Genomic DNA, 14420 nt, shown 5'->3' with positions numbered 1-14420 from the left:
TTTTATTTTTATTTATCAACTACATATGAAAATATTTTTTTCATTGAGGTAGGTTGAAAATAAGTAATTTCATTAGATTACAAATATAATTTATTTTTCAGACTGTCTGGGTGTAACCTCTCGGAGGGAAGCTGTGAAGCTCTGTGCTCAGTTCTCAGCTCCTGTTCCTCTAGTTTGGTATACCTTGACCTGAGTAACAATGACCTGCAAGACTCAGGACTAAAGCTTCTGTCAGCTGGATTGAAGAGTCCAAACTGTACACTGGAAACTCTCAGGTCAGAATTCGGGCCTTTTCATTAATGTATGTTTAAAATCTGGATTATATTAATGGATAAACAAAAACATTATGGAATTCAAAATTGACCTTTACATTTTGGTTTATTGTTTATCATTTGAATCACCTCTGTGTCAGTTATTACAAGAATCCAAACATATATGTTGATTGCCCTTTTTCTCTCTTGTCTTCTTTGAGAATATATTCTTATTTTCTTCAGATGCATTACATTTTATAATGTAACCTACAGATGCTTTATCAGAACACACCCTCTTTTGAATCACCTGCAAATTAAATTGTTAGTAGACTGGCGACCTGTCCAGGGTGTACCCCGCCTCTCGCCCTATGACAGCTGGGATAGGCTCCAGCGCCCCCCGCGACCCTGAAAAAGGATAAGTGGAAGCGAATGGATGGATGGATGTTTTCATTTATTTAATCCCCAAAAATCATATTTACAAAAGTAATAAATGTTGAGCTCATAAAAAAAAGAAAAAAAGATGGCGCCGGTTTGTGTGGCTTGCCATCTGTCTCTGTCAATTTTGTTTTTGTTTGTTTTGTTTTTTACAATTTGTGCCACCCAAATCAACTCGCGACTGGCACATGAACGGCAAAAACTTTTGGATCTTCAATATTTCTGACTAATCAGCAAGGACAAACAACAGGGTATCCACCATCCCTGGCTGATGTTCCTGTTTACCTGCTACGCGGAGCACTTACTCCTGCTCCAACGCATCGCCACAGATGCCGCAGTAAACGTGCTGGTCGGCTAGTGAAGCTTAAAGCTTGCCTTACTTTTTCTCTAGCGGCTGCTCCAGTGGATTATAGTCTGTTCCATCGCATCCCAAGGCGTCTCCTGGATCATGTTGCCCCTTGTCTGGTTCCTGTCGTAGGCTCGGGTGGACGTGAGCCTGCTCGCCGGTGTTTTTCACATCTTGGGCGTCGTGGAATAAACTTTGTGAATTTACGCCCATTAACTTGGGCTTCACAGACAACTTCTGCCCAGACTCCTGTTCCAACGACAATGGCTTTAACAAATGCCCGGTCCATAGCAAGTAAAACGGTTGTCATAAACGATTTCTTTTCTTCAAATGGATTGGATCTCCTTTTTGTGACTGAGACATGGATTAAAATTAGTGAGTCTAGCTTCATTTCTGAACTATTGCCCTCTGACTGCTCATTTTTAAATGCTCCAAGGATATCAGGAAGAGGAGGAGGAATATTGATAGTTTTTAAAAATAACTTCAATTGCAAGCAACTCCATGTACCGGTTCCCCCCCTCCAGTTTTGAACTTTTGATGTTTGAGCTGGGACGTTTTCAACCGGTTGTGTGTGCAGTAATCTACTGACCACCGAAGTCTAACAAAGACTTTTTAAAAGACTTTTCATGTTTCTTGGCTGACATTGTGCCTAAATATGATCAGATTTTAATAGTTGGTGATTTTAATATTCATGTCTGTTGCTCTGATGGACTGCTTTCTCAGGAGTTTTTAAATCTTATTCAGTCTTTTAACTTTGTACAGTCTGTAGAAGGCCCTACACACCAGCAGGGGCACACTCTGGACCTGGTGTTATCGTGTGGTTTATCTGTTTTTAATTAGGAAATTGGGGATACCGTGTTTTCTGATCACAAACCTGTTTTATTTGACATTTCTCTTGTGCATGAGTTTAAAGCTCGCGCTCCACCCAGGTGCTGTTGAATCTTTAATTCTTCCACTGCTGCTCTCTTCTCCTCAACTTTATTTTTTATAAATTATTATTATTATAGGAATTAGTCTGGATGAGCTGCTTTTGCAGTTCCAAGAAACCCTAAATATTATGGCCCCATTAAAAACCAGGCGCCCTAAACGTATTCCCCAGCCCCGGTTAAATGAAGCCACCCGAGCGGTCAGACATCAATGCAGGAGAGCAGAGCAAAAGTGGAAGAAGGACAGATTGCAAGTTTCTTTTGAAATGTTAAAGAACTGTTGGAAATCAAATACATATGATATCAAAATACAGTGAAAATGAGAAAAACATCCATTTTTCCTCAGGTGATTGCATCAAATTGTCATAATCCCCGCGCACTTTATAAGACCATCAGTTCTATTTTAAATGTGCCCCAGTCTGCCACCCTGGAAGGCTCTGCTAACAGATGTAATCAGTTTCTTTCTTTTTTTGTAAACAAGGTTGAGTATCAGGTCAGCAATAGTACCTCCACGTTTAGTCCCCGTTCAGCTGCCTTATACCAGTTTGAACTAGGGTTTTGATAATCGAGTTATCGATTAAAATCGATTCTGGCTTGGATAACGTGATATCGATTCATTAAAATCCTGAATCGATTTTTTAATATAAATTTATTTTGCCCAAAATGCCAGAATCTCAGGTTAAACCTCACAAAATTTCGACAACCACCAAACAGCTAAAACAGTAAATGAGAGCAGGTACACGGATTCTGCACAAAGACGTAAACACAAAGTGCAGACCCGCCGATGGATCAGAATCAGTGAGATGTCGCCCTTCTCACCCTACGGCACAGACACGGTGGGTGCTGAAAGCCGACAGCTTACTGATTCTGGTGTTTCGGCGGGTCCACGCTTTGTGTTCACGCCCTTTTTGCACTGATTCTCAAGCTGTTAGTTTTATCTCTCTCCAAACAATATTGACCGAACCAGCAGCAAAAGAAGATCCAAACTACGCTTTACATAAACATCGTCATGGATTCCCTCTTACTTTTGCTGTTTTGCTTCTACCACGACACTTCATGCAGAGCTCGTTGTCTCTCTCTCTCTCTGTCTGTGTACTTCAAGAACAGTGTCCTGTCTAAAAATCTGTTTTCTGCATTATTCGCTTGCTTGTTACGCACAAGTATACCGTTGTTTACAGCGCTGTCGGCCACTGTTTTTTTCATTTACTTACTTCCGAAAAGGAAACCTAATTTCTGCCGTCCAATAGGCTACTGAACAAATGTAAACTTTTTAAAATTATGCAAAATTGCAATACGCTTAGCTGTGTCTCTCATAAAACCTCTGTAACTTTACTCTGCTTCACTTCAGCATCATCAGGTAATGTTCATATGTTGATTAATGATTTTCTTTCGTTTTTGATGTACTGCAGAATAGTTTTATAAAATTGTTTTTCTGTGTTTTATCCTCAGCTACTTTGACACAAAGGCATCTGCTGTGATGCTTACACCTTTGATAAAGTCTCGCAAGTGTCAGCTTTCTTTTTATAGATATAAAAATATGGGAGTGTACTGATGCATGATCTGAATTAAAATATTTCTCACTGAGGCAAAATTTCCCCGAATCAAATTGAATTGAATCGAATCGTGGATCGAATCGATTTGGGACCTTGTGAATCGGAATCGAATCCATTCTAGAAATAAGTGACAATACCCAGCCCTACTAAAAACCATAAACCTATATAAATTTTAAATAAATTCATAAATTAAGGCCAGGAAAATCACCTTCATGTTTTTCCGTGTTTTATCTTCAGCGACTTTGACACAAAGGCATCTGCTGTGATGCTTAAACCCTTGATAAAGTCTTGCAAGTGTCAGCTTCCTTTTTATAGATACAAAAATATGTAATTGTACTGATCTGAATTATAATATTTCTGAATGTCTGAGGCAAAACTTTCCCAGATTCAAATTGAATTGAATCGAATCGAATCGAATTGAATCGGAACGTGGATTGAATCGATTCAGGACCTTGTGAATCGGAATCGAATGGATTCTAGAAATCAGTGACGATACCCAGCCCTAGTTTGAACCCATCTCAATTATACTTCTTAACGAGATGGTTAGACAAATTAAACCTTCTGGTTCTCCCGTGGATGTGATCCCTGCATGGCACTTTAAAGAGGTTTTCCCTTCAATTGGAACCTCAGTCCTTGCTATTATAAATAGCAGTATTACTTCCAGTGTGGTTCCTGTTGGTTTTAAACATGCAATTGTTAGCCCTTTATTAAAAAAAACCTGGCCTTGACCCTTTAGTTTGCGCAAATTTTAGACCTATTTCAAGACTTCCATTCCTTTCAAAGTTATTGGAAAAAATGGTTTTTACCCAACTGAATACGTTTTTTGATGCTAATGGCATCATGGAACTTTTCAGTCTGGTTTTAAACATGTACACTCCATTGAAACAGCACTTTTATGTGTTTTTAATGATATCTTTTTAGCTACTGATTGTGGAAGTTCCGTGATCCTTGTGCTTTTAGATCTTACTCCAGCGTTTGACACTGTTGACCACAATATTCTTATCTCTCATTTGGAACACCTGGTTGGCATCAAAGATGCAGCACTGGATTGGCTTCGCTCATATTTGAGTTGCAGAACGTTCAATTCAATTCAATTCAATTTTATTTATATAGCGCCAAATCACAACAAAAGTTGCCTCAAGGCGCTTTATATTGTACAGTAGATCGCACAATAATAGATACAGAGAAAAACCCAACAATCATATGACCGCCTATGAGCAAGCACTTTGGCGACAGTGGGAAGGAAAAACTCCCTTTTAACAGGAAGAAACCTCCGGCAGAACCAGGCTCAGGGAGGGCCGGGGCCATCTGCTGCGACCGGTTGAGGTGAAAGAAGGAAAACAGGATAAAGACATGCTGTGGAAGAGAATAACAGATATGATTCGATGCAGAGAGGTCTATTAACACATAGTGAGTGAGAAGGTGACTGGAAAGGAAAAACTCAATGCATCATGGGAATCCCCGGCAGCCTACGTCTATTGCAGCATAACTAAGGGAGGATTCAGGGTCACCTGGTCCAGCCCTAACTATATGCTTTAGCAAAAAGGAAAGTTTTAAACCTAATCTTGAAAGTAGAGATAGTGTCTGTCTCCCGAATCCAAACTGGAAGCTGGTTCCACAGAAGAGGGGCCTGAAAACTGAAGGCTTTCCCTCCCATTTTACTTTTAAATACTCTAGGAACAACAAGTAGGCCTGCAGAGCGAGAGCGAAGTGCTCTAATAGGGTGATATGGTACTACAAGGTCATTAAGATAAGATGGGGCCTGATTATTTAAGACCTTGTATGTGAGGAGCAGGATTTTGAATTCAATTCTGGATTTAACAGGAAGCCAATGAAGGGAAGCCAAAACAGGGGAAATATGCTCTCTCTTTCTAGTCCCTGTCAGTACTCTTGCTGCAGCATTTTAGATTAACTGAAGGCTTTTCAGCGAGTTTTTAGGACATCCTGATAATAATGAATTACAGTAGTCCAGCCTGGAAGTAATGAATGCATGAACTAGTTTTTCAGCATCACTCTGAGACAGGATATTTCTAATTTTAGAGATGATGCGCAAATGAAAGAAAGCAGTCTTACATGTTTGTTTAATATGTGCATTGAAGGATATATCCTGGTCAAAAATGACTCCAAGGTTCCTCACAGTGTTACTGGAGGCCAAGGTAATGCCATCCAGAGTAAGAATCTGCTTAGATACCATATTTCTAAGATTTTCAGGGCCGAGTACAATAACCTCAGTTTTATCTGAATTAAGGAGCAGAAAGTTAGCGGCCATCCAGGTCTTTATGTCTTTAAGACATTCCTGCAGTTTAACTAATTGGTGTGTGTTACCTGGCTTCATGAATAGATAGAGCTGCGTGTCATCTGCATAGCAGTGAAAATGTATGCTATGTCTTCTAATGATGCTGCCTAAGGCAAGCATGCATAATGTAAACAGAATTGGTCCTAGCACTGAACCCTGTGGAACCCCATAATTGACCTTAGTGTGTGAAGAGGACTCTCCATTTACATGTACAAATTGGAGTCTATTAGATAGATATGATACAAACCACTGCAGTACAGTACCTGTAATACCTACAGCATGTTCTAATCGCTCTAATAGGATATTATGGTCAACAGTATCGAACGCAGCACTGAGGTCTAGCAGGACAAGCACAGAGATGAGTCCACTGTCAGAGGCCATAAGAAGATCATTTGTAACCTTCACTAAAGCTGTTTCTGTGCTGTGATGAGCTCTGAAACCTGACTGAAACTCTTCAAATAAGCCATTCCTCTGCAGATGATCTGTTAGCTGTTTGACAACTACTCTTTCAAGGATTTTTGATATGAAAGGAAGGTTGGAGATTGGCCTATAATTAGCTAAGACAGCTGGGTCTAGAGATGGCTTTTTGAGTAAAGGTTTAACTACAGCCACCTTGAAGGCCTGTGGTACATAGCCGATTATTAGAGATAGGTTGGTCATATTTAAGATTGAAGAATTAATTAGTGGCAGGACTTCTTTGAGCAGTTTTGTAGGAATGGGGTCTAAAAGACACGTTGATGGTTTGGAGGAATTAATTATTGAAGTTAACTCAGAAAGATCAATTGGAGAAAAAGAGCCTAACTTAACATCAATGGTACTAAAAGCAGCTGTAGATAATATTACATCTGTGGGATGATTATTGGTAATTATTTCTCTAATGATAAAAATTTTATTTGTGAAGGGATTGTTGGCTCAACAGATCTCTGACTTTTTGTCAGCCTGGCTACAGTGCTGAAGAGAAACCTGGGGTTGTTCTTATTTTCTTCAATCAGTGACGAATAGTAAGATGTTCTGGCTTTGCGGAGGGCTTTCTTATAAAGCAGCAAACTATTTCTCCAGGCTAAATGATGATCCTCTAAATTTGTGACACGCCATTTCCTCTCCAGCTTACGAGTTATCTGCTTTAAGCTACGTGTTTGAGAATTATACCACGGAGTCAGGTACTTCGGATTTGAGGCCTTAGTTTTCACAGGAGCTACAGTATCCAGAGTTGTATGTAGTGAGGAGGTAAAATTATTAACAAGATAATCTACCTCTGTTGGGGTCGATTATCAATCACCGGCACAAAGCTGTGTGCCGGTGATTGGACATCAGGAGCTTATAAAGTGGGTTCCCTACAGTGCTCTGTAGGGAAACAAGCTCCAGCAGCTCTGCGCTCGGGAAAAAAACTATATTTAATTATCTTGTGCAGAAAAATGCGCCGACATTGCGTTATATTGAGCACCGGCTGCCCAGTTAAACTGTGACTATCACCAGGTAACGTGGGCGTGTTTCTTGAACTAGCAGCAGGTGTTAAACAGCTGATAGATCAGGAGGAGGATGTATGCAGGTAAACTAAAGGGGCTGTTGCTGATCGCTGGTTTCGTGAGAAAAACGTCAGCTCGTTCTCTATGTTACAGAAGCGCAAAGACAAAAGACCAGGCGGAAAGAGACGATCGTTCTGTGAAAATGAGAATCTGCGAATGCAACATGTGGAACACGGAAAGTGAAATATGTAAACAAACTGGCTAACTTTAAAAGAAAAAAAAAAACAGTTAAGCTGGAAACCCGGGGCTGTGAGCTTGCCACAGCTTTTCTGAGATGTGGCTAGCTCTGCTAACAGGCAGCTGCCTGTTAGCAGAGCTAGCCACATCTCAGAAAACATGGGAGCACTTTTGCCGACATGTTCTATGTTAACAACCTGACCAGACATGTAAAGATTATGCCACGACATATGCGGATAAAACACTATTAAAAGTGTAGTTGGTGACAGAGAAAATTATTCTAGGGTGAGAGCTAAAGGGGACGAGTGCCAAAAAGAATTAAATAAATACATCATTAAATGTAATTAAATGTGTCAATAATTATTTAAATGTGTCATAAGTTAATTAAATGTGTCAATAAATAATAATGTGTCATAAATATTTATTTAATTATTTCCAATTTTAACTAATTATTGCCACATTTAAATAATTATTTATTGGTGTATTTAATTCCTTCATTAAGTCAGTTCTGAAGTTCAATAAGTGATCCTCTGAGTCAAAAATCTGCTTCAAATGTAATGTGAATGATTAAATTATGCTATGCTGCTATATGCTGGGCATTTATTGCTTAGATTCATGTTCAAGAGGATAAGACTGGATGTATTGATATGAATTCCAGCTTTAAGACAACTATCATGTAAAAGTAAAGCTACACAGATTCCATAATGGTTTTCTATTTTGAGGTCAGAATGAATGTGTGCATTCTTCTTGCTTTGGTGTTTCTTAGTTTAGTTTTCCTGTTGTGCTGACTTTATTTCAAATGTCCCACTGCTGTGCAACATGAATAAAATGTTCTGCACGTTTCAGTCAAATGTCTCTGCTTTCATTACAGTCAGAGCATGTGAACACAGCTCCCAGTCTTCATTAATATCATGTACTGTAACTCCCAGGTAACCATGGTTACCCAGACACACCCAGTAGTCACCAGAGAGACCAACAGCTGGTGCACATTGTAACGCCGTGGCTTTCGTAGTCTCTCCTTTTTCGACAGCTCAGTATTCTTCTTGTGATGGTGCGTCTTGATGCTCATACATGCCGTCATTTGTTGATCCTAAGAACGTTCCTCAGACCAACTTCTTTAACAACACTAATCGGCCTGCAGTTTGTAGCTATCCACTTCACTGTGGCGTTTGTTAGCTTGTCTTTCTGTGGTTTATCTAGACTCCTCCCAAAAGCTGATCCAACGTAGTCTGCCCAAGCCTCCCACCTCTGTTTGTTTGGGTGGTTTGTTTGCTGTGATCTGGACACAAGCGATGGAGGCACAAAATTATCACAACCACAACAACCGTGAAAATAATTGGATGGACATTGCTGCTCAATTGCAGCTGCCTGGTCAATGTTTATCATTAGCAATTTAGCAAAGTTGATGATGGTGGTGTGCGTGTCTGTGTGAGTGAAAGACAGAGAGGGAGAGTGAGAGACAGATTTTGTGTTATAAGCTTCATGTTATGGACACACAGTGTGAGCACTCAGGTTGCATCAGAGCATCGGGGTGTATAGTGTGAGACCCTGCATCGTGACCTATGAACTTCTAACCCCCGTGTGTCAATCGTGCAGTTTGAGCAGGAGCTGAATGAAAAAATCGCACAGTGTATGCCCAGCTTAAGGTGACCCTTATCCACCGCTTATTTTTGCTGCTGTAGGCTCAGGCTGTTGGTGGACTTCATATGATGCTCTGCTTTCTTCTCCACTCCCCTCTTTTCACTCCTGATGCTTGTATATGTCACTACTGCATGTCCTTAACTTTTGTCTTCTCTCTCCTTAGTTTGTGTTTTGTTCTTGTCTCTCTGAGCTCATCTCTTCTCTTTCCCCTCACCCTGCAACCAGTCATGGTAGATGCTCCTCCTGGAGCCTGTTTTCACTGGGAGGATCTTTGTGTCAAAGGGAGTTCTTCCTTCCCACCATCACCAAGTGCTGCTCACAGTGGATTGTCTGATGGTTGGGGCTTTCTCTCTAATATTAGAGGCTGTTACCTTACACTGTTAAACAGCTTGAGATGACTGTTGGTGTCTGTTGGGAATTCGCACTAATAAATAAAGTTACATTGAATGGCTCTAAATTGATAATGTTATTGTGACAAAGAGAAAATGGTTGTTGACAGATGGATTGTTGTTTTGTGTGTCTGCAGTCTGTCAGGGTGTCTGATCACAGAGGAAGGCTGTACTTCTCTGGCCTCAGCTCTGAGCTCCAACCCCTCCCATCTGAGAGAGCTGGACCTGAGCTACAATCATCCAGGAGACTCAGGAGTGAAGCTGCTGTCAGCTGGACTGAAGGATCCAGACTGGAGACTGGACACTCTCAGGTATGGAGAGAAAGTCTGATAGAGGAGGAAGAGCTGGAAACATTTCCTGTGTCCTTCACTCACTTCCTGTTTTTTTTTCTGCAGATGAGACATGAACAATCCCACATGCAGGAATATTTTCAGGGACACACACACTAGTCTAGCTGGATAGTACATGGATATTTATGTAGGTGGTCTCCAAGGAGTCTGTTTGCAGGAACATTAATGACAACTGATAAGTCATGTAGAGAGTTTCATTAAAAGTAGACCTACAGTTTGGTCCATAAATATTTGGACGGAGAAAACATTGTGTAATTTTGGTTACCACGATGAATTTTAAATGAAAAAACTCAGATGCAGTTGAAGTTCAGACTTCTAGCTTGAATTCAGTGGGATGAACAAAAGGATTGCATAAAGTGTGAGGAACTAAAACATTGTCTTAACACAAACCCTTCATTTCAAGGGCTCTAAAGTAATTCGATGAATTAAATAAGTGAAAATAAACTTGGTAAAAAAAAAACCCTCCTGGTCAGTGACAGCCTGAAGTCTTGAACTCATGGAAATCACCAGATGCTGGTTTTCTCATTTTTAATGCTCTGCCAGGCCTTTAGTGCAGCAGCTTTAAGTTCCTGTTTGGTTGTGGGCCTTTCTGTCCAAAGTTTAGTCTTCAACAAGTGAAATTCTCAGTTGGGTAAAGATCAGAACGATTTTGTCACTCCTAATATTGCAGCAATTTCGTGGATGTTTTCTCTTGTTTTCGCAGAAGGATGGCTTGTTTCACCTGCATGAAGAGCTACTTTTGCTCCATGTCTGTTATTATATGTTTAGAGCAAAATCTTCCAAATGCAAGCACCACACCTGAAATCCAGCCCATGCCTTTTGTCTGCTTAATAAATAAATACATGACAAAGGAACTATCCTCTCCTGTCCTGAAAATAGATCAGTTGTCCAATTACTTTTGGTATCTTTAAAGAGAGGGTGTCACATGTTAACCCTCGAGGGTCGACAGACGTGCCAGCGCGTCAAAATCACATGACCAATTTAAGACAACACAGTAACAAGATGCAGCGACCCAGAGTCTCAGTTTCAACTTGGGTCCAAAGTGCGCACTTCAAACTATATACCAGTTTTAAATTGTGTTGATAGGCCATGTAAAACCAGAGTAATGATAAAAAAATAAACACAATGTTTTTTTTTCTAAATAAAACAGTGGTGTTTACAGCTGGAAGAAACAGTAAAGACAGCGTTTTCTATTGGCAGCGCTAGCAAAAACTCACCACTTGGGAGTGAAAAAAAGGAAAAGGAAAAACATTCTTTCCTTATTAGTGGAAAAATGTAACATGTCGACCAATCAAAAAATGATATTGTCACATATATCATTTGGTTGTTTGGGAAGAGGGGAAAGTTTTAGGAGTGACACTCACGAGAGAGAGGGAGAGAGAGAGAGAGTTTTGATACATGAGAGATTTGTGATGTTTAGCGTGTTTGGAGGCTACAGTTAGTGTGTAGTTAGTGTGTAGTGTAGTGGTTGTTGTGTTTTGTGTGTCAGTTCTATGAGTGAGTGTCACAGTTGCTGCCTTAAAGCCACCAAAGGCAGATTGCAGTGTAAATGCTGTCTCCACATGGAAAACAGGAGTGATCCACCTCCTGCTGTCAGACCTGCAGGTTTATCCCTGTGTTGTTCTCCTCTGTCTTATAGTGACACAAACTAGTTTTGCAGTGGCACAAATCATTTGTGTGGCTTCTCATTTGATGCAGAACACCTGATTGTTCTTTAAATAGTTTGAAAAGTTTATATAAAAACTGCCTGAGGCAGAGTTGTTGTTTGAAAATGATTGGTTAAAGATGTTTGTGGTTTTTACAGTAAATATCTCCCTTTTTTTCTCCTCTGATATTTCCTCCAATGACTGGAGATATGGTGTTGATGAATGTGTCAGAACTAATCCAAAGATATAACCCTGTGCAGTCTGGAGAAATGGCATCATCCAGTCTGTCCTGTTTCCATCAATCACTGTCTGGTTGGCCTCAGTCATGAAGCATGACGGGGCCAGACAATAAGGTCTTTAGACAGGCTCATCTGTGCTGTCTTTCCTCCATCCAGGACCTGTAAAGGTCCAGAATGAGGGACAAACACATCTCTACAGACCTTTCACATCATGGAGATAAACTGTTCACATTTCTTCCTTCAGGCACACGATACAGAGTGTTGTTAACAAAAAAACAGACACCACAGACAATTCATTCCCCCGGGCTTTCACTTTGATGAACACTGTGAATGTTCATGTGTATGAGAGCCATGTAATGTCCATGTGTGCATGCTGACTGTGCTGCTCTGACCCCTCCTCCTTTCAGGGTGGAGCCTGCTGGAGTCCGATGGTTGAGACCAGGTCTGAGGAAGTGTAAGTGTGTTTTTAATGGGATTCATGAAAACAAAGCAGCACACATTCAACCATCTTCATCATTCTGATGTCAGGAGTCATCATCAAAGTGTCAATCAATGAACAGATGATGGATCAATAACTGCAGCTGGATTGTGTTTGTTCTCTCCATCAGATTCCTGTCAACTCACAATCGACACAAACACAGTGAACACAAAGCTCCAACTGTCTGACAACAACAGGAAGGTGACACATGTGAGGAAGGTTCAGTCATATCCTGATCATCCAGACAGATTTGATGTTCTTCCTCAGCTGCTGTGCAGAAATGGTCTGACTGGTCGCTGTTACTGGGAGGTCGAGTGGAAAGGAGAGATCAATATATCAGTGAGTTACAGAAGAATCAGAAGGAAAGGAGAAAGTAATGACTGTATGTTTGGACAGAATGATCATTCCTGGAGGTTGTACTGCACTAATGATGGTCCTGTTTGCGTCTGTCATGATTCCGAATTCACATCCCCCTCCTCCTCCTCCTCCTCCTCTGTCTCTAACAGAGCAGCAGTGTATGTGGACTGTCCTGCTGGCACTCTGTCCTTCTACAGAGTCTCCTCTGACACTCTGATCCACCTCCACACCTTCAACACCACATTCACTCAAACTCTTTATCCTGGGTTTAGACTCTGGCCTCCTGGTTCCTCAGTGTCCCTGTGCTGAGTTGAGTGTAAAGAGTGTCTCCTGTTAGAGAAATACTCTGACTGTTGAACAGTTCAGTCTGTACATGTCTGTCTCTTTCACTCACAAACACGTTTTCACATTCATGGATTCAATCAGTTGATGTTTGAAACTCTTCTAAATGATTCCTTGTAAACTTCTTCCTCTTCAGTCCTTTAAAGATGGAAGCTCCCATTATTCCAGGATCCACATGTTGTTTTACTGTCTTTTTCCACTCAAAGCTTCACAGTGAATATTATGTTGTGTTTCTCTGAAGCTCAGTTCACAACCAGCTCTTCTGCATTTTCAACAAGTCTGAGCTCATGAAAATGAATCTTAATGTTTGATTTCTCTTTCTTAATGGGATGTTTCCAAACTCTCCACATGCTCTTACTGTTTCACTCATTGTTGGAAGCTCATCATTTGAAAATGTTTCAGCCATAGAAGCTGAAAATATTGAAAATATCAATAGTTTTGATGCCGTTCTGAGAAGAATCTGATTGTATTGAGGGATCATCATGCATGTGGCTTATCTAATAATCAGTAAAGGCTTCAATCCTCATTTGAAACTAGTCTTGTCTTTTTCCCATGTTGAACAAGAACATGGTGCAGGATGTTGGTAACAGCTTGTTTATCAAACTCTTAGAAACATGTAAATATGTGTGTATAGCACTGCATATGTTGTGTATCACTTTAGTTTGCATGAAACATGAAAACTATCACAAAGGGTCCTGGTGAAGAATCTGCTGGAATTTGGTGACAGACATTAGATTTTGTAGTGGATTTTTGTATGACATGTATACCTATAAATCTAACATGATGGATTTTTGTACTTATATATCGATCTGAATAACTTTCATGTGGAGTTTTAGGCATGCAGTGGTTCACACACGCACACACACACACACACCCACAAGTCATGCAGCACACTCATGAGGCATATCTTCACTGTCCTGTACACACACACACACACACACTATAAACCTACACTGGAGTGTTTTATTTTTATGTTATGCATTTAACTCATATATTTGATGTAGTTAGGCCAAGTATTATTCACATTAATATCATAAGATTATCATAAAAACTATGCTATTTGCTGTACTAATGTGTGACCTTTGACCATGTTGTGACCTATTGTCAGAGGGTAAAGCAAAGGGTTAACCTAGGGGTGTCACTTTGGACCGGGCGCTCAGCCAGCGCCAGGTGTGAACTCTGGCCGGCATTTGACCCTGCACCTGCTGCTCCTGGGTGCGTGGGAAAGTTACTCAGCAGCAGGAGGTGGGACTACTGGTACCTTTAAAAGGGGGCCGGGGAAAGCCCTCGGGGCTTTTTTCCTGCTGTCTGTCCAGGGGGTTGGTCCCTACCTGCATGCGCTTACTGCGAACACCCTAGGGGAGCTTTGCTTTTCCTTCTGTTTTGCTGAGCTACACTGTTCAATAAAACAGCTGGCATAGAACTTTGCTCCTCTCCTGTAATTTTTGTGTTTTTGACTTTAATTGAA

General features: G+C 40.6%; 1 protein-coding gene across 1 annotated transcript in view; it reads left to right on the top strand.

The window, feature by feature from the left end:
* LOC134624411 (NACHT, LRR and PYD domains-containing protein 3) overlaps positions 1-13149 on the top strand; it is a 189929-nt gene extending 176780 nt beyond the window's left edge. The window contains 4 exon segments of the mRNA XM_065470277.1: positions 102-275; positions 9678-9851; positions 12183-12229; positions 12384-13149. Of these exon segments, the coding sequence (XP_065326349.1) occupies positions 102-275; positions 9678-9851; positions 12183-12229; positions 12384-12919 (931 nt within the window). The 3' untranslated portion in view covers positions 12920-13149.
* Positions 13150-14420: the final 1271 nt, after the last annotated feature.

This window comes from Pelmatolapia mariae, linkage group LG3_W (assembly GCF_036321145.2).
Source record: "Pelmatolapia mariae isolate MD_Pm_ZW linkage group LG3_W, Pm_UMD_F_2, whole genome shotgun sequence".
Taxonomy (NCBI): Eukaryota; Metazoa; Chordata; class Actinopteri; order Cichliformes; family Cichlidae; genus Pelmatolapia; species Pelmatolapia mariae.
This window is presented reverse-complemented; position numbering and strand designations above follow the sequence as displayed.